Source organism: Sus scrofa, chromosome 13 (genome assembly GCF_000003025.6).
Source record: "Sus scrofa isolate TJ Tabasco breed Duroc chromosome 13, Sscrofa11.1, whole genome shotgun sequence".
Taxonomy (NCBI): Eukaryota; Metazoa; Chordata; class Mammalia; order Artiodactyla; family Suidae; genus Sus; species Sus scrofa.
In genome coordinates, this window is record NC_010455.5 from 139869218 (window position 1) to 139894611 (window position 25394).

Here is a 25394-nt window from a genome sequence, read left to right on the forward strand (position 1 = left end):
GCAACCCATTTTCCAGGACCTGTTGGGGTATAGGTCCAGGTAAATAAGGCGTGTTGGCCCCAGTGGCTCCCAACTGTGGTTGCCAAGTAACTGCCAGAAACTCTGACCAGATGGCTGTGATTCTAAGAGTCCCTGAGAAAATGCTAACGGATGCACCCTGGGTGGGCCTTACCCTTTAAACATCCTACAATTTTGTTAACTGAGGTCGTGGCTGAACCACATGCTCATAATTTCTAGGCTGGCTATATTGTACCTAAAACACAGTCATTTCTGCAGGCTCCCTGGGAGAGAGTCTGACCTCACCCTGAGTTTTGTGACCACAGGATCCCTGAGCCACTATTTTTGGTTCAGTTGTTAAGGAATGTGTAAGAATGCACCTCTGGAAACCTCCCCTCTCCAGTGGGAGATTTATTAGGTCTCACTGCTGTGGAATGAACCCACTCCATTGACCACATTATTGCTGTAAATTCATTGAGAACCCTCTCCCTTTGGCAACGATGCATGAAATGAATGATTGTCTCTTTAGAGAGGTAGAGAAGGATTTGTAATGACCAAGACTTTGAAGTAACAAGTGGTCTCATCTGCAGCAGAACCCCTTGAATATTCTTATGTGGCATTTCAATCATGAGAGATTAAAGCAACAAGAGGCAGTTCACGCCCCATATAGTACTTTCTTTGTGTTTCTATCTTTCTTAAGTTATGCCCTAGAAAAATTGAGTCCCAAAATCTATAGCTGGGTTTCTGGGGGCTCACAGATATCAGGTAAGAATGCCCACATTATAAAATGAAAATAAGCATTTTGTACCTAGGCAGCCTAATAATTAAGGTGACCATGTTATTACCATTGTATGCCTGTTATCCAAGTATATCTCTTTGAAAGTTCCCCTTTTACTCTCAAAATTGTCCCAGTTTGGTTAAGAAAATATACCATTGCCCTACTCTGAGTAGGTGTTCCCCCATTCAAGTTCACATACCCCTGCTTGCATTCAGTATCCGCCTCGTAGAGGAGCTGGCCTCCAGAGTGATAGATACATTAAGGGTGCAGCTTCCCTCACTCATCCTCAGACTCAAATTCAGAAAAGCTTCTGGGACCAGAGACTGCCCAGAGAACAATACCATTTGTACAAACTCTTCCAAGAACCAACTTCCTTTGGTTGCCATCTGAATGAAGCCCTTCATTTGCATGTGGAGTGGCTCCGGGTGTGCATCTGGGTGGTGGGAAGTGAAGATGAAGAGGAACTGAGTAGGGAGGGTCCTCAAGAATCTGGGAGTAGGTAGGCTGGAGAAAGAAACCCTGCTTTTGGAGCCCGAGGGTGATGACCACCACCTGCCTCTGGCATTTCCTCCTTGGAAGACTGTATTCCTTGGACTCCACATTTTCCCCCTACTTCCCCCGACTCACTGGCAGTTGCCATGGCAACACAGTGTCTGAGAACTTCTAATTACATCTGTCTGCTTCTCCTAGAACCATACCGAGCCACACATATGGAGACTTCATTTAGCCCAGAGTTCTTGCTGGGTTTTAACCCCTTCTGCATTCCTTGGGCTGGAGAATAATTACCAGGATGCTGGAAATTTGACAGATGCTTTTCAGCTACACTGTCCCAAAAGATCCAGGGCTTTGTCCATGTCTTTAAAGAGGAAACTCACACTGCCCTGTTTGCTGAGTTTCTGGGTCTCTGTTCCATTTCATTCCAGTCAACCCTGACTTCCTTGCTGTCCCCCAACCCTCTTGCCCCCTTCATTCTGGCAAATGGTCTCAGCTCTTGATGAGATCACAAGATCAGAGTTCCTTTTAAGGTGCCTAGACACCAGGGGAAATAAACCACTTCTGCACTGCTAAGTCTTTGCCCTTCCCTGGCAACTCATATTTCAGTGTATTCCAGCCCACTGCAAGGTCAGCCTAGTGGATGAGCCAAAGGGGAGTGTCTGGAGACCTCTGGAATATTCTGGGAGTGGAGGAGGGGTAGAACAAGGTAGTAAGCATCTTTCTCTCATGTAGGGAAACTGACCATCTTGTTTCCCTTCTACTTCATAGAGCAGTATCACAGCAGGGTTCCTAAGAAGAGGTAACACAAACCTGCCTTGATAATAAGCCCACTTTCACAGTTTTGCTTGGCCTTTTCTCATGTGCTTCTCTTCATCTCCACTTCTCCCTTTTATAGGCCACCAAGGTGTCATGCTGCTCTTCAGTGGCCTATACCCTACACTCTGAAGTCTCATCCAATTTTGCCTTCCTCTGCATCTGGAGAGTGGGAAGTGAATCCTCACCTTCCCGTACTACCCTATCTTCCACCTTCCCTCCACCGGATTCTCACTCCCTCAGCATGTCAGCTAGGTTATATATTAATTGTGGACAAAGGACATGACTGAAAGTCATTTCAGTCCCCCATTTTTCTCTTGTCCACTTCATCAGCACACACACAACATGCGCGCGCACACACACACATACCCACCCCAGTGTATTTCTGTGGGTTTAAGACAGTCTCTAATTAGTGAAAATCATGGCCTGATAGAAAAGAGTGGGGACTTTAGGGTATTTCCCAAAAAACCCTGGTTCTGGAAGAGGGAAGCCCCAGGAGAGGAGCTGACACAGGGGCTGTCTTTCTGCCCCTGCTCCAAGTCCTGAGGGTAGTGAGGTTTAGTCCCCCTTTCATGCATTCAACAAAGGTTGCCTAACTGTCATAAAGTACTATGCCAGGACCTATGATGGAATTCTAAAACATAATCCTTGTCCTTTAGGAACTTATAGTTCAACTTGGAAGACAAAACCTGCACAATTAAAAATTTTAAAAAGTGATCAAAAGTTCACATAGCAGGGAATGATAGTTCAGAGAAGGAAAGAGGCATTCATACCAATCAAAAGGAAAAAGTCACTGAGGATGGCGTGGTGTAACTTAAGCCTTGAAGGACAGGAAGAATTGGGACAGTCCAGGCAATATATCAGACTTCCCAGATGGAGAAATTATTTTTTTGTTGTTGGTCTTGTGGGACATTCTTTGTTCATCTGAAGGTTAAAGAAGCAGCTAACAATACCTCATGGTGTTGATGTTTTCAAAGGGTAATGAGTTCTCATTTCAAAATGTAGAACCTCAGGAGCCCCATATCTTTTATTTTATTCTGTGGTGGCCACCTACTCTACTCACAGACACCTCCTGAAGTGCCTGTAGCCAGAGGACCTGAGAAGTGAGGGTTCCTGGAGGCGAGAAGGCCAAGTAAACAATAGTCACCCAAGAGAGGAAGAAGACTGAACCACATGCCAAAAACCTGGTTAAACATGGCCAAACAGATGACAGTGTTGGGCATAAGGGCCAGGTCATGTGAACCATCTTGGAGAGTGTGGCTTACCTTTCAGTTTTAGGGGGAGCCATATGCAAACTGAGGTGATAGAAAGGAGCCACTGATATGGAGGCATGGAACATTACCCAGCTCAGGATATGGAGGCATAGAATATTCCCCAAGTTCTCTGTCACAGAGGATTCCTTCCCTAGGAGGTATGTGATATCAGGGACTACCTAAATGCAAGAGAGCCCAGGCCAAAGGGCTGGAAAGGAGAACTCGTAATTCTTAGCCTGTGTCCATATCTCTTCTGACTTCCACTGAAGCAGGGGAATAAATCCTATATTCCACTCAGAAGTCCAAAGAATGTGAATCCTACTCGGTTCGGGGCTGGGGAAGCCTGGGGAGGTGGAGGGTTGGCTGCTCGGGATGGAGTGCCAGGAATGTGTGGGGATGTTGGTCCAGATGTGGCCGGCACTGCAGGGAACACTTCTAAAACCGGCTCTCAGAACTCTCCCACAGCTGCCCTAGAGCTGTCTCCCCTCTTTAGTTGAGGGAATTGGGATTTAGGTGTATGGGGGGTTTTTTTGTGTTTTTTTTTTTTTTTAACTTTTAATCAACCATTTTCCTTGAACTACATGTGGAAATAATTAGAGCATGAATGCTGAGTAAATGTGAGTCCTGGCAATCCCAGACATACTTCAGTGACAGGTTCTTGGCAGGAATGAAGAATTGTGAATCTCATGTGAATTTCCTTTAGCCATTCTCTCCCTTCTTTTCTTCCCTTTTTTTCTTGCAAGGCAAACATAAATAGAATAAAAACATTATTAATGACATTCTAGGGGAGTAGAGGGTCCCAACCAGTTAACTAAGAGTGAAATCAGGCTACTCAATTGGGGTCCCATTATTGCTTCCCTGATTCTCTCTGCCATGATCCGGGGGTAGAGGGGGAAGATGAAAAAACATTGCTTATTTTCCTTTCACTGTGAAGGCCAACTTTGATTCCCCTGCCCCCAAATCCAGCAAAACCCTAAAGCACCCTGCAGAAGGTCTATACATAACCCGTATCCTTAGTTTGGGCATTTTAGATTAATTTCCTTGGGGGATTAAATTTTGATCTTCAGGAACATCTGAAATGGTAAATTCCTGTGCTTACTAGTTAAGAGAATTCCAAAAATTTAAGGGACTTTGGCATCATCAACAACCCTGCTGTTTTATAGATGGGGAGACTGAAACACGGAGCGGTCAAGCACCTTGCCCTAAGTCACACAGTGTGTTAGCGGCCCAGTATGTCCAAGGCCTGTCTCCAGGCTCCTGCACTAGTTCTCTTTACATAGGACCTCATTGCCTCTGCTTGGTTGCCACCCCCCCACCTCCCCCGGCCCGGGTTACTGATTGGGGTTTTAGCAGAGGTTTAAAACACTTTTTTTTTTTTTTTTTGCAGTTTCTTCCCGATGTTTACCAAAGCATTTCTCATGCAGTGCCATTCATCATCCATTTCTTGGAGCTTTCTAGACTTCCTGGTTTTGCTCCCAGTTTTCTGAATGTGCCTACTCTGCTTTCTTGGCTGGTCTGCCTTCAGAGCCCTCATACAGTTGTGCAGGATGTTCACTGCACAAGGAGGTGAGGGGGTGCTGAAATCCAGCCATCACTCTCCTTGTCAACACTGTAACCTGGCCCAGTGTTGCATCTGCCCAGATGGGAAGATAGCTTTTCTGATTTGCACAAGGACCCCATGTGCAACCTGCCTTTCTTCCTGCTCTTCCCTGTGCTCATCTTGTCCTTTGCTCTCAGTTGCCCTCAGCCCTCCATTCCTACCCTTTCCTCCTGAGCTCATTTGTTCTCATCATCTACACAGATGAAGTCCAGATATGCACCTCTAGTCCTTTACTGTCAACTGTCAGTGGGATGTTTTACTGTCCCTTTAGACTAACGTCCATAATTGACTCATCATCGCCGACCCCCTTCATTCAGCCCCTTCCCAGGGCTCCATCTCTGACAGACATACCAGCAGCTTTCCAGGCCCTCAAAGCCAAAGATCTTGGCAGTCCCAGGACTTTCTCCTTCCTTGCCTCTGTCTAGTATGTTGCCAGATCTTATTCTGTAGAAATTTCTCTCTGATTCTTTCCTTTCTCTGTATCCATGTCACCACCTTCCATGAGACTCTAACCATCCCAGACTCTCTCTAGCTGGTTTCCTTGTCCTCCTCTATTTCCTTCTCCTCTTCTGTTTCTTCCATATACCACCACCCAACTGTTCTTACACCGTCCCCATCCCCACCCCTGCTCAAAAACTTATAGGTTTTCCGTCTAGATCCTACCATTCTTCAGAGCTCAGCTCAAGTCCCATCTTGTCCATGAAGCTCATCTCCTAACGTCAGCCCCGCATACTTCAGAACTTCATTGGTCTCTATTAGTGTCATCTCCAGGTCTAGGTTAGAAGCTCCCCTGGAGGCAGAGGAGCTCTTAGCGTAAACTCCATGGGCCTTGTTCTGTGCTGGTCCCAGGCTGTTATCCTTCTTGTTTGTTGTTGCAGGCATTATCAAATATGCTTTCTGATGGGCTTAAACTCCTTCCCTTGGCCTTCACTGAAGACTAGAGGACTACCTATACCTTCTACTTTGTCCTTTATCGTGGACAAGTCTCAGGCAGATGGTTGGAAAATGGACAGTGAATACCATGCTCAAACCTAACAGACTAATTCAGGGTGGAGAGTGCTCTGACTTAAAAGTTTCTATTCAGGGTTCTGATGAAACTGCAGGGTGAAATTGTGAAACCAGAGGAATTACAAAAGACCCTCTTTAGGAAGACTGACAAGCTGTCTTGGGAACTCCCATGGATTACCCTGAGGACTACAGATAGTGGGGAGCCTGATGGCCCCTGTCAGTCAGGGTGGAGTCATTGGATGTGCCTGAGTTGGGGAGGCAGCATGGTACTCCACAGGAACACACCCAACTCACTGCTGTGGACCGTGACCTGAAGGCATGAGAGCAGAAGTGCCCTCCTCTGCTAGAGGCAGAGCCCCCTGGTTGATTTTACCTCAGTCACAGTACAACCCAGAGTCACAGCCTCCTCAATGCCAGCAGGGATGAACCCTCCGACCTCATAGACCCTTGTGAGGTTATTTTCAGTCTTATGCGAAAGGGCCTAACATGTCTAACTCTGTAAGTGCTTGCTAACTGCTACTTACTTATTCTGTGACAGGACAAGACACATTACTGAAATCTGAATTTGCTGTTCTATAGAAACCAAGCATCCAGTCTGCCATGCTATATTTGAGCAACCTTAAAAAAGACATAATAGGGAGTTCCTGTCATGGCTCAGCTGTAAAGAACCTGACTATTATCCATGAGGACGTGGGTTCAATCCCTGGCCTTGCTCAGTGGGTTAAAGATCCCTGTGGTGTAAGTTGCCAATGCAGCTCAGATCCTGCGTTGCTGTAGCTGTGGTGTAGACTGGCAGCTACAGCTCCTATTCACTCCCTAGCCTGGGAACTTCCATAGGCCATGGATGTGACCCTAAAAAGACAAAAAAAAAAAAAGAAAGACCTAATAAATGGGGGTGGAGGGTCCCAGAGATGGTAGGTGAACAATTGGTAAGGTGAAAGGGCTTCCATATGAAGATGGCAGTGTGGATCCTTGTCTGACAGGGCAAACATGTAGAGAATATGACAGAGTCTATGAAATAATAAAGTCAATGGTTAAGATAAACATACTTGCCCTACTTGAAAAAGTAGTCATTTCCAAGCACGCAATATATTATAACATAATGAGTAGAAAATGTAGTATCCTGTACTCTGTGATAGAGTCTGAAAGTAGAAATTAATACAATGAAAAATTAGATAATTCTTGAATGACAGGTCCATAAGAGTTGGGGTTTTTTGGTTGTTGTTTGTTTGTTTTTTAATCTTAAGGCTAATCCTCTTGGGGTAATGCAGCCCTTATTTTGATATCACAAGGTTCACTAAATAAATAAATAAATGGAGTTTTTGTCATGGCTCAGCAGTTAACAAACCTGCCTAGGATCCAGGTTCGATCCCTGGCCTCGCTCAGTGGGTTAAGGATCCAGCGTTGCCGTGAGCTATGGTGTAGGTTGCATATGTGGCCTGAATCCCAAGTTGTTGTGGCTGTGGTACAGGCCAGCGGCTACAGTTTGGATTGGACACCTAGCCTGGTGCAGCCCTAAAAAGACCAAAAAAAAAAGTTCAGCTGTGCCTTCCCCCAGACATCCTGAGTACACTCTCACTGGCCACTGACACTAATCTGAATGAACCCTAATGACATTTAATGTAAAAAACATTTATTAAGCTTTTTCTCAGGCAGGACAATGTAGTGGGTCTGTGGGAAGCCAAAATATGCAGGCACTTAGTCTACTTGAGATAAGCTGTATATACATAAAATATTGAATAGGGCTCTGACTAAATGCCCCAAAGCCTTCTTGTTTATGAAGAAAATATAGAGTACATGGAGAGTCAGATTGACTGAGAAGCCAATTAAGCTTCAGTTTCAGACCTTTTACTTTCAAGGCCCCTTCCAAAGCCCCTTGCCCACTTTTGCAGTCATGAGAGTATATTCTTTTTCTTAAGAAGGGCCCCTCAAATTGTTCAAGCTTCAGGTCCCACAAAACCTGGATCTAAACCTTGACATGAGGGATTGGTTGTGAGCACACACAAGGGAGGGATACCATCCCTCCAAACACAGTGCCTACTGCCAAGGAAATCAGAGCAACTGCTAGAAATCACTGCTACCTCCTCTTTCCTAGAATATGTAGGACACAGCAACACACTTTTTTTGGAGAAAAAGAATCGGAGTTGAGCAAGGTCACATGATGCTCCAGTGATATTTCCAGGACCTGAAGTAGCCTTGCTTTCTTCCCGGTTTTCTCAGGCCTTGTGCTACTGGGTTCCATTTCTGAACAGCCGCCTGGGAGTAGCCAGCCTTCCTACCCTGTGTCCCACCCAGGTCTCCTGCTCTCCTCAGTTCTGTGAATTCCTTTGTCCCCAACCCTATGGTGCTCTGCATATCTGAGGGGCCCTGGTGTTCCTGTGAAGTTTCCATGACTAATTCTGGCAAAGCAAGGAGAACCTTTCTCACATCAACAAAGCCGCTCTGTCACAGAATAGTGGCAAGGGGAGCCAAAATTCCACCTTGGCATACATGGGGCTATTTAAAAAAAAAAAAAAAGTTGGGAAGGAGGAAAAGGATGGAGGGGACAGAGCCGACCCAGTTCACATTAGTGAAATGATGGTATATTAACCTGACAGTTTTATAGCTTTGCTTATAAGCTTCCTCCCTTGCCAAAGCACACTGTTCTTCCAGAAATTGTTTAACTTAAGAAGACTTTTTAAAAACATTCATAGCATATTTTATGTTCAGACTGGTCGGCCCAGAGATTCAGACACACTATCACCTCTCCTGGTGGTTTTGCAAATAACTTGCTCTTCCCTTTGCTTGCGAAGGATCTTTTTCAGTTGCACCAATAATTCCTGGCTTTTTGAGACCTTGGATCCAAGATAACACCTATTCTAGTTTTGAGTTTTAAAGAGGCAAAGTAGTGTACTGTAAAGAGGCCTGGAGGCCTTGGGACTCAGGACCCAGCTCTGGGCTCAATCAGCACAGGTGTGAGCCTCCATTTCTTCTTCATCACAGGATGTTACTTCTGGAGGGGCCTTAGATGTAACCCTTGCCAGCCTATCCTAAAAGGTTTTGAGAATAAAATTGATAGTAAAAATTAGAGACTAATCGAAATTGCTGTACAAGTATCATTATCACCATGCAGTGGCTCAGAGAGAAAGTTTTTCCCTAGTGAAAGTCAGCAATGTGCCCAGTCATCTTTCACCAAGGGCAAGCTGCATTTTGAAAATTAACATGAGACCAAATCCCCACAGCATGGCTTGCAATACATAATGAAAACAAGATAAAAGCGTATCAGGGAGATGATACAGAAGGCTGTTTCTCCATCGGAAGCAAGTATTTCATTAATTTTTCTCAATATATCAGGTGTCCGCACATTGAGAACACACTCCCTCTCTCCATTCACACTCTCACAGGTACATTCAGACTTAAAGAGTTCATAGACCCGTGACCTCATGCTCCTAAAGAATATTCAGATGCCAGTGTGAGTATCTGTACGTAGATGAAATTCTCATACAGCCTTGGAAGAAACTAATTCCTAAAATTGTTATGGTGGTAAAGCAAATCGTGCTCTTTCAGTTGTGAGAACTGAACTGTGTTTGTGACCCCTCCCTGTACCAGCCCTTGTAATTGTACCCTCTCCATGCATAGCGTTCCCTTGACTGTTCCCCATAAGGGACTGTCGAGGCACTGGGGTCAGGCTGACCTGTGTTCCAACCCTGATTCAGCTCTTGCTAGTTCTGTGGCCTCTGCACATCACAGAGCTTTTCTGAATCTTAAATTCCTCCCTATCTGTTACATGGAAATAAAGATATGGAAACCTACACAGACCTTGTGAGGACAGAGAGGTCTTTGAAGAGCCTCACTCAGTTGTAGGTGCTCTGATTAATATTAGCCCTAGGCCCTGGTCACCCCCATAAGATTGCTGGCAGGTTTCTGTCTCCAGCCTCTCTCCAGGCTGCCCTGCACTTGGAGTCGGTATTTGCAAGCTGGAAGGGACCAGATACAGTATTCAGAATCACCACCTCCATCATGTCACCTGCCCACCCCAAACTTCCCAAGGTCCTCGCTGCACACCAGATCCATGGAGAGCCCCTCAGATCACCTGGCAAGACCTGATCCCTCGCCACCTGCCACGCCACCTCACCTCTTCTTCAACATGCTCCCTCCATTCACACCAGGCAGCTGATGCCCTGTCCCATGGGTATGCTCATGCTATGTTTGTCCCCTCTCAAGATGTCCTTCCCCACTCAGAATCAGTCATCCAGGAGACAGGTAAGACCACCTACTGCCCTAAGGAACTTCCAGGAGCTTCGGAGATATCCGTGACACCTCTGTTCCCAGAGAAATTAGGGCTTGGAGAAGGGCTTTCAATGACACAGAGAGGTCCCCTGTCTGAAGAAAATTTTCTTCATTACTGATTTCTGAATTATAGTGTGCCTGTGAACAGCCAAAATTGGGGGTTGGGGTGGGGATTGCTCTGAAGGCTTCAGCTTAGATGTCTTTTCCCAAGTCAGCAAATCCCTGGTTCTTGGTGTCCTGGTGCCCACGGGGCACCCGCCCATTCTCCTGCCCCCCTTTACATCTCACTGGGAGGACAGAGCCTGGAGGAGCTACTGGAGCCTAAGCTGCTTCTGCATTGCGGCTCCTGGGCTCCGCTAGACAAAGAGAGAGATTGCCACCTATTGACAGATGTGCCACCTGCAAAGAGGAATGCTTGCGTAACTAGCCTTTCTCTGTGGGCTTCAAACAGGATAATGAGGTAGTTAGGCCCTGGTTTTTTCCATTCAGTCAGTCCTGCTATCAGTATTATCATTCAGTGTAAGGAAGGATGGTGGGGACTTGACAGCCCAAGGTGATAAAGGCCTCTAGTGGGAAAACTGTCTGAAAATCAGTTCTCCACTGTAATAATGGTTGCTTTCTGTTGTGTGGTAGGCATTCTGTCATGCAGTACATCTCATGTAACCCTCACACAGCCCTCACGGGGATTAACATTCCCATTTTACACACTGGAAACTGAGGTTTAAGGAGAGTCTTTGCCCGCAACCATGGCAAGTAAGTGGGAGATATGAAAATAAATCAAATTTAAAGGATTAGTTTTCCCTTTGGTTGAATAGAATCCTACCTCTGCCACTCCCTACTTACTAAGGCTGTTCCCTCCTCCATTAAATGGGGATAGTTATGATGTCTAATTTATGGTGTTGTTGTGAAGCTTAAATAAGATCATGTATAATGAAAACCACTTAGGAAGGTGCCAGGTATTTATAAATGGGAGCTTAGTCATCTATTGTCTGAAGATCTGGGTGGGACTCCTAGCTCCTCATTTTTAGCTATGAAACTTGGGCAAGTTACTCAAACTTCCTATTTTAAGTTTCCTCACTAAGGAGTTCCCGTCGTGGCGCAGCGGAAATGAATCCAACTAGGAACCATGAGGTTGCAGGTTCAACCCCTGGCCTTGCTCAGTGGGTTAAGGATCTGGCATTGCCTTGAGCTGTGGGGTAGGTCGCAGACATGGCTCAGATCTGGTGTTGCTGTGGCTGTGGCATAGGCTGGCAGTGCAGCTCTTATTAGACCCCTAGCCTGGGAACCTCTATGTGCCGTGGGTGCAGCCCTAAAAAAGACAAAAAAGAGGAAAAAAAAGTTTCCTCATCTATAAAATGTAGTTAATATGCATGTTTTTGCAGGGTTATCCACAATAAGAGGAAAGTGTATGTGTGAAAACATTCTGCAAGTTTTAATAGTGCTATCAAATATTAGTCATTGTATTTTAGGTAAAGAGTATTTCTTCAAATGGATTTTTTAGAATTATTTCTAAAAAATGACGAGTTGAATTTGATCTATAAGTAAAAGCTTTTATTATGAATACTCACTAAAAACAAACATAAGATAAAAAGAGGCTCTATAAATGCCACAAGTTATTTATTCTGCAGGAAGTTCTTTAAGCATTAATATGAGTAACACTTCACGGGCAACTTGTTTCATAGTTTATGACACAATTCCAAATATATTATCTCATTTTATCTTGACAAGGCAGGGCTAGTATTTACCCCTACTTTACAGATGAGGAAACAGGCTCAGAGCATTAAAGTGCCTTATTATGGACGAAGAGCTAGTAAGTGATAACGGTTTGTGAGTATCTGCTTATGGGGCCATGTGTTGGTGTGTCTTGGAGTGTAGACATGCATACGTCTGAGCATGTTTTTTTATGCAGTAGTGTGTCTTTAACTCATGTGACAGATTCATGAAGGACATGTATTTGTATCTCTCAACATGTTTCATAAAGGGGGAGAGGAGAAAGTCCTAGCTGAGTTGTTCTGTTGGTTTTTTTTTTAACAATGATCAGTGACAGCCTTTTCCTTTTTTCTTCTTTTTCCCCTTCCTTTTCATTTTTAGAGCTGTTTTTCATTCCCAAGCACAGTTTCCAAGAAGGTCTTGCCTGGAGAATATGTGCAATTTTATCTCCACTCCTGGTTTAGGAAACAACAGCTTTCCAGTACCCCCAGCCTTCTGGGAATTACTTCCTCTTTTTTTCTTTTTTTCGCTGCCTGCCAGCTTTATTGAATTCCCCTTAGCAACATCCAAAAAAGAATGGGTTTAGCAACAGCCTGTGAACCAATGAAACGTGAGCATGGCCCGGGTTTCTAGACCAATGGGAGGGAGCTCTGCGTGCCCTTCAAGCTCGCTCGGAGAGAAAATAACCTGGAGTTTGCAAAGCAGCCTCCAGGTGGCAGCAGACCAACTGTATTGGACACAGACCCTCAGATCTCACATCTACTTTGTTTTTTGCTTTCTTTGACCTGTTCTTGGACTCAAAACGTTTGACCACTATAAGGATTTTACAGTTACAAGCTTTTTGGGTATGAGCTTTCTACATGACGTGGTAGACCTCGCCTGAAGGCTGGAATCTTAGATTCTATCCCTGCCCTTACTATGGCCAGTTGCATGACCTTTGTTGGTTCTGTCACAGCCAGTGCTACCTCAGTAGGCACAAGCCTGGAGGTCCCAGGTGACTACCTGCCCAGACAGTCAGGAAAAGGGCTGGAGGAATCACATTCTCTTTCATTCAACTGCCACTCCTGAATGGCAGATGGAGTGGGGCTGGCTTTCTGCCACCATTTAATATGAGGGAAGGACTGTGTCACTGACAGGTTACTGCCTGCAAATGCTCACATTCTTGGTGGCATAGGCTGGGACCATTCCCTGCCTTTTCAGTTTTGCTACATATGTATGAACACAAATGTCTAACCACAAGTGGTTTGAAAACAGTTCTGTTAAGTGATTCAGCCCCCTTGGTTCTCTGAAGCCAGAGGCAGATATGGACAGGGGGCTGAATAGGACCATGTCGAATAATAGCAGATCCGTGTTTCTGATGGTTTAGCCATCCTTCTCTCGCCTTTTGAGATAGCAGAACCCTAGTCAGTGAGACTTTGGTCCTTTTGATATGTGTATTTCTCTCAAGCATTTCCACTTCTGCCTGGTTTACTCTTCTCATCCTTTAGGACCTATCTTCAGAAAGTCTCCTTTGATTCTCACCCTCCCACTGTTACACTTACGCATTGCTTTCTGGAAGTCTCTGTTGTGTTTCCACGTGAGGACAGGGACAGTCTTTATATCTCCAGACCTTAGCCTAGTACTGTCCTTTAATGGGTGCTCAGTTAACATTTTTAGAAGAAAGCATGCAAGGAGGAAATTTGCTCTATAAGAAGCACTCTTGGGCACTCAGAAGTAACTGGACCTGAGCAGGAGCAGTGCCAGCAAGATGGATGCTGGCAGTTGGCAACAGCTTCTGGCTGTTCAGGACCCTTCAGCACCATGAGTCTTCACTCCAGACCACAGCCCAAGCCTGAGAGATAATTACCACCATTGGCTTATCCAGAGATGGACTCATCTCAGTGACAGAGTTTCTTTTTGATTTTGTGTTTTAGGAAGAGCCAAGGAGCAAATCCAAGATCTGTGCCAATGTGTTTTGTGGAGCCGGCCGGGAATGTGCAGTCACAGAGAAGGGAGAGCCCACTTGCCTCTGTATTGAGGTAAGTCCTAAGGTCGGAAGCCAGAGGACAGTGGCCAAGGCAGGTGTGGTTACCTTGCTGGAGCTACCAGTCAGCAGTGCCCATGATTTCATTATCTTTATAAAAGCACACCTTGTGTATTTGAAAGAAGTGAAAATTTTATCTCAGAAGGTAAAAATCAGATGTGAATGTAGGGATACTTTTCTTTTTAAACACTACTTACCTTTATAAGATTTTTAAATTACAAAATTAACAGTTGCTTTATATAAGTCGATAGTAGAGACATTTATACAAACATAAAATTAATAATCTTTCCCGTAACCCTCAAATCCCATTGGTCTTAGGTAACTGGTGTTAAGAGTTCAGTATATATTTGTTCTACATGTTCATTTTTTCTATGCAACTATCTAAGATTTCTCCCTATTTTATGTAAAAATGAGATCATAATATAGACAGCTCTAGATATATGCAACTCACATTTTGTACTTATTAATATATCATAACAATGTTCTCTCTAGGTCAGCACATATAGTTTTAACTCCTTTTTTTTTTTTTTTTTTTTGTCTTTTCTAGGGCCTCACCTGTGGCATATGGAGGTTCCCAGACTAGGGGTGTAATCAGAGCTGTAGCTGCCGGCCTATACCACAGCCACAGCAACACCGAATCCTTAATCCACTGAGCTAGGCCAGGGATTGAACCCGCAATCTCATGGTTCCTAGTCAGATTCATTATCCAGTGAGCCATGACGGGAACGCCTTAACTCATTTTTAATAGCTCAATAATAGTCATACAAGAGAACCAGACTTAGGTAATCATTTTCCTATAGATAGACATTTAGGTTGTGTCATGGGTTGTTTACCACTATAAACAATGGCATCCTTGTGCAAATATTCTGACATGCTGCTGTCATTATTTCTGTAGGCTTGAGTTTCACTGGGACTTGCTGGGTCAAAGATATGAACATTTTAAAAATACAAGATAGAATCAGATTTTTCAGGTTTGGTTTTATTTTTAATGAAATTTAAAAAGCAAAGTGAGCTTTTGAGAAATATTTCTTTCATAAGCAGGATTCTCACTCTTGGCAAATATAAATAGCCTAGATGTCGCCCTTTTTCCCCCTTTTTTTAGACAAACCCAAGCCTGGAAATTCATCTGTATTTCTACAAGTAAATACACCCATTTTAGTCCCCAGGTAAAGGATCCTGACCCATCGTCTCAGAAAGGAAGTCCTTCAACTCAGAAACCTGCAAACCAGGTCTGCTGGGGACCCTGAGAGGTCCTCACTAGAGGTGTAGCAGGCTACTGTGACTGTCTAGGGTCCAGAAACCTGGCATCTAGCCTCAGCTTGTCTACATATTGTTATGTGATTTTAACAAATTAGTTGCCACTCCATGCCATGAAGACAGACCATGTTTGCCTTTGTTCAGGGCCCAGTACATAGTAAGAACCCAGTGATAAGTGTTGGTTCAGTGAAGTTTATCTGGCTGGGCTACCTTCCATTTCCAGGATTTGGTGTTCTTTTACTACATTTACTCTTTTGGGCTTTGGTGCCTTTATCAGATCTGAGCACAACTTGCGTTCCCCTTCCCCCTTTCAGAAACCATGAAAGTCTAAAGAAACCAAGCTTGCCCGTAAGCATGGCACTTTAAATAGCCAAAATAGAATCGAGGTGCCAAGTGAACTTGAGTCCATTTCCCTGTCCAGAATGATCCTCTGTAGAACTTCACAGAGACCCGGCACCCCTCCCCCTGCCTCACAACAACTGCTGTGAGATGAGGGGGAAAACAAAATACTAAACAAAGCAAGAATACAAAGATTCTTTGAGCTAGACCCTGGAATTATTGAAGAATTGGGGTGATGGGATGTGGGGCTGTGTGTTTACCTGCCTTTCGGTCTCTCCACATTCCCAGCTCTTGGCTCTGTTTTGTGTCATAGAATGTTGAAATTGTAAGGGATCTTAGATCATCCAGAGATCTTGAGAGACTTTCTACAAAGTAATAAAGTGGCAGATAATCCATATTCCTGACTTTTAATAAAATGCCCTTCTGCTAATTTGATAGTGTTGGGGTAGCAGAGTGTTATTTTTTCTCACTGAGTAGAAGAGATGACCCTGGGCCAGGATCAGCACAGAGCACCATTTGGGGTCCCTCCAACACGAGTTGGGTAGGGTCACTGATGCCAGAGCTGAGGCTCCCTGTGTCCTGGCAGTTTAGAAGTCATCCCTGGAAGGGATTCCTCTCACAAGATGGCTTTGTATTTGTGTGTGTGTGTGTGTGTGTGTGCGCGCGTGCACACACACTCAACCTTGACTGCACCAATGTCCTCCATGTCTGTTTCAGCAATGCAAACCTCACAAGAGGCCTGTGTGTGGCAGCAACGGCAAGACCTACCTCAACCACTGTGAGCTGCATCGAGATGCCTGCCTCACTGGATCCAAAATCCAGGTGGATTATGATGGACACTGCAAAGGTAAGGAGTGCTCTCATCACCACATCGCAGCTCCAGCCAGGGAGCCAGGGAACGGAGCATTGTGGGCTGGCTTCCTGGGGTCCTTTCCACCCTGAGCACAGCACCCAAAGCTGTAGAGACCACCCAGTTACCTAAAGAGGCATTCCCTTGGTGCTCATTAGCCTGCTGGGTGTGCCCTGGGTAGCGTAGGCCTCTACCCTGTGCTCCCTGCCTCAGATCCCTAAGGCGGCTTCCAGTACTGTCTTCATCTGGATAGTGGGTAGGGGACCACATCAACTATCGATAATATGTAGTTAACTGAATTCTGTACCTTTTTAGAAAGCAGGCAAATTTCACATACCCCATGAATTCTAAATTTGGGCATCTCTCATCCCTGATAATATTGTATTTCCTCTAATTTACACTCAAACCATTGCCATTAGGGTAGGAGGGAGGGGTCCCAAGCTTGTGCTAATTAGACATCAGCCTCCTGCCCACCCGAGGCATATGGAAGTTCCCAGGCTAGAAGTCAAATCAGAGCTGTAGCCACCAGCCTACTCCACAGCCACAGCAACTCGGGATCCCAACCACATCTGTGACCTACACCACAGCGCACAGCAACACCGGATCCTTAACCTACTGACCAAGGCCAGAGATCAAACATGGATCCTAGTCAGGTTTGTTAACCGCTAAGCCACAAAGGGAACTCCTGCCCAGCCTTTAACTTCCCTAGAGAAGCAAGAAGCTGTTTCCCAAGTGTTGGTCTCCACCCCATTTCCTGATCCATAATGATTCTGTATGAGTTCTCAAAGTCCCAGCAGACCCCCACCCCTCAAGCTAACAGTAAGAGATGTGAGATAGGAGGGCAATTCCATGGCCTCACAATGTCAAAGAAATAAGGAAAGAAAAGATCCCCATACTTGAGAGTGGAAGGAGAGGATACAAGGACTCAAGGCAAAATGATGAAGAGATTATAAATGTAGGCTCCTTCATGGGAGTGGTTTTAATCCTAGCAATACACAGAAATTTCTTTTTTCTTCGCTTTGCATTATGCATTTTCTCCTTTTGTCTTGCAGAGAAGAAATCTGTAAGTCCATCTGCCAGCCCAGGTAAGTGCCTGTTTTTTCTACATTGCACATCTTAGGGAGGAAATTCTTCTCATAACAGAAATTCCATGTTCCATAATCCCTGCCGGAGCTCATAAGTTCTTCACTGTGTCAGAACTCGTGACTTAGAATTGGTTGCTCCTCAATATACATAACTGAGAAAAGTTGCAAATTGCATTTTGTTTTTTCCTTTTTTTGTGCCTTGTCATCAAAAGGAGCTATTTGGGACAGAATGTTGCCTGTGTTTTCCATCATTGCTGAGTAGTGATTGAGTTACGTATTGGAAAGTCATTGATTTTCCCCCCCTTCAAGGCTCTCTGAGACCCGGTGTCACAGGACAAGCAGAATCAGAAAGCACAACTCTTTTTGAAAGGGAATAATTAGAAATGACATAAAACAACTGTGATTTTCTTTAAATACAACTATAGAATTTTGTCATGATTTATAGTTACAGACTCCTTTAGCATATACTTTTCCTTAGATCATCACAATAACCTTGTGAAATATGTCTTACTGTGATTACCTATAGGTGAGGAAATTGAGGCTCAGAGAGGTTAAGTGAATTTCCCTGAGTCACACAGCTAGGAAGTGGCGGAGCGGGGGAGAGTACCCACAGTTTCATTTCCCTGGCTCCGTGCCCTTTTTCACATCCCAACATGTGTTGTCTTCCAGGAATTCCCTTTTGCCAAGGCCTTCCCTTCTCTGTTTCCACATCCCCTGGACTCAGCCCCACCTGTTGTCACCATGTAGCTTACAGCAAACAGCTGTCCAGGCAGGGCTTCAGCATGCTTTTCCTTGGCCTCATTTTCTGTTGTTTATAGTAAAGAATCATGCAGGTGGTATAAAATTTTAAGTGGGAGAAGTTTAGAAAGACCCTGTTGGTGAGAGGGAAAAGATGTACAGGCAGGAATCAGAAATCCAGTGACATAAGGAATTGTAATATTCTCATTTATTCATTTATTATTTCAGCTTAACTCTGAGCCAAGAGAGCTGTTCTATTGATGATTTTTTTTTCCTCTCAGCTTCCTAAAGTTAATGAAATGTCCTATATTTTTCTCCTCTACTTTTTTCCTCACCTGAGCAATGTAGTTTCTGTTTCAACATTCTCAATCTTTATAAACTTTTTATTATTTCATTTTTCAATTTATTTTTATTTTATTTTATTTTGCTTTTTAGGGCTACACCTGAGGCATGTGGAAGTTCCCAGGCTAGGGGTCTAATCAGAGCTGTAGCTGCCAGCCTACACCACAGCCACAGCAATGCAGGATCTGAGCCTCATCAGTGACCTACACCACAGCTCACAGATCCCCAACCCACTTAGCAAGGCCAGGGATCGAACCCGCATCCTCGTGGATACTAGTCAGGTTCATTCCCGCTGAGCCACAGCAGGAACTCCCTTTATAAACTTTTTTTAGAGAGTGAGCTTGAGTGCTGGGCTAGATGCTTCCCAGTGTGGACCCTGGGTTCACTCCTCTGTGAATGTGGATGATAATCCTGTCTCCCCCAATTTCTATAAAAATTCAGTGAGATAACACATGCAGATCCCAGGCACAGAGCTCCCCACATGTGGGTGCTGGATGACGTGGGGATCCCCACTGCTCAGCTGACCTCCCTCCCCTTTCCTCCAGTGGTTTGCTATCAATCCAACCGCGATGAACTCCGGCGTCGCATCATCCAGTGGCTGGAAGCAGAAATCATTCCAGATGGCTGGTTCTCTAAAGGCAGCAACTACAGTGAAATCCTAGACAAATACTTTAAGGTAATCCTTAGAGCTGGGGTCAAAGACTGTTCAGCCCCAGAGAAAGGAGTTTTCCTCTCCCGTTGCCTGATCACATCTTCCCAGATCACAAGGAAGTATAAACCTACCTAGAGTCCCTGAGTTTCCTCATAGATCATTCCATGAAGCTCTGACAATTGCCCTCTGACCAGCTTGATCAATGTGGGTCCGGGAGTCAGGCCTTTGGGATGTAACATACATGGGCTCCTCCCTTTGGGCAGTTAAAGCCACTAAGGTCTTGAAGACCTTGTCCATGAAAAATCATGGCCAGGCTCTATCCCCTTCCCCTGTATAACACCTTGTAGACCTGGCTGGCCATCAAAACACCTTCTATCTCACCCAGACCCAGACCACTTCAGCCTCCATCCCATCCAGTTTGGCTTTCCTCTAAGTTATTAACTTGACCATCCATGGCTGGCAGAGTTCCGCTCCATTTGAGGAAAGTCAGTGGACTGGTATTTCATGGGTCCGGGATTCTTCATGAACCTAGGTATTACTGTTTCCCTCATGTTTAGTTGAAGAGACAGATTGTTCCAGTTGGGGCAGGGTTGATGCTGCTTTCAAAAAGGAAAACAAGGGAGGAGGCAGTATTCAGCCATGAATAGGGCTGCCATGACATGGAGATCTTCAGAGAGCTTTCGACTGTTGTTAGAAGCGGTGAAGGGTGCTCTTCCAGCAGATTGCTAAGATACACACATGTATATCACACTCGGGTAAATATACCACAATTAGAAACACAGACACACACACTGTGTACAGAGATGTGCACGCCACACAGAGACACATCCTACACACAGACGCACAGGTTCAAGTGCCCGCATTCCCACATAGGCACAGAAGCCCCCATCGTTTACAGACACACACGTTCCAAGTAGATGCCCTCGGAGGTTCATCCCCAGGTGCCCCCACTGCCTCCACGGCATATCTCAGGGCATAACCAGCCCGGACTCAGGAGCTACCCCCACATGGGGAGGGAATTCTTGGCAGCTCTGTGGCCACCAAGCGTGGTCACCACCACCTTTGTCTGTAGATTCCTCTTTCTAACTTACATTGTTAGCCCCTGAGATGGATAAATATGGGGTTGGATTGAAATGGGATATTTGGTTGTTTAGGACTTTGTTTGCGTTACTGTCTTTGGGTAGACCTTTCTCTCTGAAGAAAGACCTTTCTCGCGGAAGGTAAATCTCTGGATTTCGGGTGTCTGAGAAGAGCCCTCTCACTTTCTCCTCAGTCTCAACCACTCCCACATTAGGGAACCCCAGGGTCAGACATACTTCCTTGTCTACAGAAAATGCATATTGCTAGGCCAGGAAAGTAACAATGAAAAAGATTTTTCAAAAGCCCAGTGAGCAGCACCTGCTGAGTGTGTCATAAGCAGTGACTGCCATGGTCATTGTGGCACAGGAGCCATGGGGCCCAGGACACTTTCCAGGAGGCCTCGTGGGACCTTGTAACCATTCCTAGTGGCCTCTTGATGGCCCCTACCCCAAGCATCACTGGCAGCTGCTATTAATTTGAATCCCAGGGGCCAGAGCCCCACACCCTCCTCTACACATCTCCACTGCCTCTGGTAGTAACTTTCTCTAGCAGGATCCCTTCTGAAAACTGCAAGTCCCCTTGAGAAACCAGCCTTTCTCTCGGGCATTCTCATACCAACCAAGAAAGCTTGTTCATGACTGACAAACACAATGCTTGCTCTTCCCAGCGTCCCCCAAGAAAATACAGTTTTCACTATCTACTTTTTGATGATTATCAAAAAAACACGTGGTGCAGCCTTCAAAGGGAGGCTTCTTCCCACCAGGCAAACAGCTGCCTGTTGCTGAGAGATGCGTATCTCACAGACACTGTTTCTGAACCAGTGAATTGCCCTCCAGCCCAGCCGGCATTCCTTACATCAGAATTAATTGAAAAACAAATCTACCCAGGATTTGGATAAGACCAAAATCAGACTCTCATCTCAACTGGTGATTCAGTCATGATTTCTTCGATGAAAGTATAGCAGAATGAAGAGGGAAAGACCCAGGTAGAGAGAGCTATGTATGGCCATGCCACACACACGTAAACACACACACCCACACCCTGAGCTCCTGGTGGCCAGGGCTGAAATTGGAGCCAGGGTAAAAGTGTGGTGACTAGAGAACATCTGAGACCTTTTCCTAGGAATTAAGACAAGAATGATAAATAGTATTAAGCAAGGGCCTACACAGTTGTTTTCTGCATACCCGTCATACATACCACAGAAAGATTTACAACCTGAGAGTAGAGGACCTGTGACATGTGACAGTCATGCAAGGAGAGTCAGTAGCTGTATCTTTTCCTTCTGCCTGGAAACCCTGACAGACTTTTCTTCCAGAATCCCCTACACAATGTCTGAGGAGCCACCTTGAAAGTAACATGGGGTTGCTGATTATTCCCTAGGGAAGTAGTATGAGACAGCCTAGGGAAAGTATTTAAAAAAAAAAAATCTTATGCATTGGAACTATTTTTTAGGAGAGCACCAGTATCCAACTTGGATTTTTTTTTTTTCCCTTTTAGTGCTGCCCCAGCAACATTTGGAGGTTCCCAGGCTAGGGGCTGAATCGGAGATGTAGGCACTGGCCTACACCATAGCCACAGCAAAGCCAGATCCAAGCCGTGTCTGTGATCTACATACACCACAGCTCATGGCAACACCAGATGCTTAACCCACTGAGCAAGGCCAGGGATCGAACCTGCGTCCTCATGGATGCTAGTCAGATTCGTTTCCACTGAGCCACAACGGGAACTCCCCAACTTGGAATTTGATCAGAGCCTTGAAATTGCCACTCCTCCTGCAGGTAGGGTCTGGGCATCCAGAACAATCCCAGATGGCTAAGGTCCCAGTTTAGCATCTTGCCACAGGAGGAGAGTGCTGAGCTCACTGCCCCTTTGCCTTGTGCTCGTGAGATATGAGGACAGCCTGCACCATCTACAGTGGGGCTCACAGCAGAGGGTGGAGGGATGAGGGACTTTGTACCCTCTGTGGGCAGGTCTTCAATGCCTGCATGGGCTTTTGTCATTGCCTTCTCTTTGATGAGGTCAAATAGGGGTACCAGTGTGAGAGGTGAGCACTGAGAGCAGGCAGGGGAGGCTGGAAGTCAGGCAGCAAGATATGGTTTTGTGAGTTTTCCCGGAGTAAGCTCTGCCAGTCACCTGCACCATTGTCCCCAAGCAGCTTGTTAGAAATACATCTCCTGGGCTCCAACACAGATTCTGATGTTCCGTGATCTTAAGGGTTTGAGAATGTGGTGTGGTGGAGTAAATTCTGGACTGTCTGAAGGACAGTGTCAGGGATGGGGCTGCAGAGAGCTCTCAAGGATCCCAGACTTTTTGGGTAGCACAGGCATTAGTTCAGGCTGCCCTCCTGAGCAGGGTCTAGAATGGAATGTCCCTCAGTGGCCTCTGCCCAGGCACTTTCGCTCTTTCATCTTGGGGCACAGATCCCTTCTCTGGGTGCCCCAGGGCTTTGAGCCTTTGTTGCCGCAGCTCTCTGAGAGCAGAGCAGGGTTGGAACATGTCGAGAACAAGATGAACCAGAAATGGGTCATGGTGAATAGGGCGGATGGCGGAACTGGGGTTTTACAAAACGCTCCAGAAAGATCTCTTCATCCCCTTTCTAGAACTTTGATAATGGTGACTCTCGCTTGGACTCCAGCGAATTTCTGAAATTTGTGGAGCAAAATGAAACTGCCATCAACATCACTACCTATCCAGACCAGGAGAACAATAAGCTGCTGAGGTGAGTGGACTGAGGAGGTCAGGGAGAGGTCCCCAAGGTAGGCTGGATGAGAGAAGGGGTTTGAACCCCTTCCTACCTGCAAAGGAACAACCACCAGTGTCAATGTCAATGTGAAATAAAAAGCAAAATATAGATTCTGTCTTGGTCTCTCCTGTGAACATTATGAACCAATATATTGAGCACCACTGATAACTGATCAAGTAGTTGCTGCTTTTGGCCAGGACTTGTAAGGAATAGAAAAATGTAATTTTAAAATAAATTATCACATCAAAGCTGTTTCTGAGTTTAGTGGGTAATAATGTTTTAATGGTTAATTTTCTGAAGGAATTACTTCAATGTTCTATTTAACTAAAGGTCTTAAAATAGCTTTAGTTCTGATTTTTAAGATTCTCAGTGCTATTTCATGTAGAGAACCCTAATTGTTACAAATGTCAGCACATTCCTTTCCTTGTCAATATTACTCCAGGGTAAATATTTAAAAAAATTAACCCCTAGTGTGGTTCCAGTATATTGGTGAGAATTAAAAATAAAAAAGCACCTATTTGTTCAAAAGAATACAAACCATGAAGCCCAGATCTAGAAGAATTCTTAATAATAACCCATGGCTTTAAAGTATAATATCTGCAAATCCTCCTTATTTTGATACCCTGAAATGGGATAGTATTTTACAGGTTCAACACTTAACTCCCGTGACATCCCAGTGAAGGAGGAGGGCTCCTTGTCCCCATTTTACAGACGAGAAAACAGGTGCAGGAAGGTTGAAGAACTAGCTCAAGGCTATTCGGGTTATAAGTGATTAAGCCAGGGCTCAAATCCAGGCCAAGGCGAGAGAGAGGGAGCTGGGGTTCTAGAGAACTTTTCTGAAAGACATCTGTAGAAGAGTGATGGTGGGGAGGCCGACTCACCTCATTCCCTTTCATATCACATTCTTTCCATATTATCTGTTCCTACCACTTCCGTTGGATTTTTCCAGTTGGCTTGATTTGATACTTTGGACCGTGGGGAAAGGCAGTTGCTAGTGGCAGGTACGCAGGTAGTGAAACATTTGTCAATCCAAGTGGACAGAACCATTCAGGAAACTTTAGTCACTTTGGGAATATCATTTGAATAGCTTGAGTGATCTGACATCCATTATAATGAATGCTTACAGGAGTCAGCATGCATAATGGTTGTGGGAGGTCAGTGTAGAAACTGTCTCTTTAAACAGTCTCCTTGCCCACTTAGGGAGGCCCAGGTATACTTAATCCTGATGCTTAATTCCTTTCTTTGGAAGTGAAGCTGAGGTCTTGCTGACACATATCTCCTGTTTCATTTCAGAGGACTCTGTGTTGATGCACTTATTGAACTGTCTGATGAAAATGCTGACTGGAAACTAAGCTTCCAAGAGTTCCTCAAGTGCCTCAATCCATCTTTCAACCCTCCAGAGAAGAGTATGACTAACCTAAGAAATGGGGGGTTGTAGGGAGTGGGGGCATTTTGAGGGGGTCAGGATAGAGGAGATGTGGAACTCTCCTGACCTAAGAAAATTATCTTCCACAATTCCACAGTGGGCCCCAGTGCATCATCTCCATGCTGAGGTTCAGGTCCACAAATCTTTGGGTTGATGGTGGCATTTGCTCAGATAGGGTGAGGGACAAGCAGGTCTTAAGGTGCACAGCCTATGAGACATCCTGTTCCACCTTCACCCTAAACTCTTTCGCCTTATTCCTGGTCCCACAGAGTGTGCCCTGGAGGACGAAACGTATGCAGATGGAGCTGAGACTGAGGTGGACTGTAACCGCTGTGTGTGTGCCTGCGGAAACTGGGTCTGCACAGCCATGACCTGTGACGGTGAGCTCTGCCTCACTTGGAAAGAGGGGACAGCAGGGAGACAGCTTCTTTCGTGAAATCACCATGAGAGAAGTCAGGGCGGGGATGACAGAGAAGAGTGAGGTGGGGGTAGCACAGAGGGCAGAGCACTTATGCCAGATGCATTACATTGGAAAATCATGCCAGAGGTTTGGAACAAGAGAGGTTCAAGACCCAGGGCAAGATCAAATGTTGGTAAGAGATTAGAATGGTGATAATAATAAGGAAAGCAAACACATATTTAGTGAGAACTACATGCACCTCTAAGGACTTTATATATTAACCTACTTAATCCTTATGATAGTTTAGGAAATCCTGTATGTCAAGGACTTAGGTGGCTGGAAAACAAAATGAGTCCTCCTTGCCATCCATGCCCAGCAGGAAAAGGAGACATGTTCATAGACCCTCTTTGAATTAAGAGAATTGGGTGATGCTGAAAAAAGAGAAAATTGAGATAGTTGAGACATGGGCAGGATGGGCTGGGAGACAGAAATGTCGGAGAGAGTGTAGGGAGGTGGCGGGGCGGGGAGTGCGGGGT

General features: G+C 45.2%; 1 protein-coding gene across 2 annotated transcripts in view; it reads left to right on the top strand.

Moving 5' to 3' along the window:
* Nucleotides 1-25394, top strand: part of FSTL1 (follistatin like 1) — a 54727-nt gene that overhangs the window by 21972 nt on the left and 7361 nt on the right. For both annotated transcript variants that reach the window (XM_021070306.1, XM_021070307.1), the window contains exons 3-9: nucleotides 13837-13941; nucleotides 16260-16389; nucleotides 17445-17477; nucleotides 19103-19233; nucleotides 22890-23008; nucleotides 24326-24438; nucleotides 24728-24838. In XM_021070306.1, coding sequence (XP_020925965.1) covers nucleotides 13837-13941; nucleotides 16260-16389; nucleotides 17445-17477; nucleotides 19103-19233; nucleotides 22890-23008; nucleotides 24326-24438; nucleotides 24728-24838 — 742 coding nt within the window. The remainder of the gene's footprint in view (nucleotides 1-13836; nucleotides 13942-16259; nucleotides 16390-17444; nucleotides 17478-19102; nucleotides 19234-22889; nucleotides 23009-24325; nucleotides 24439-24727; nucleotides 24839-25394) is intronic.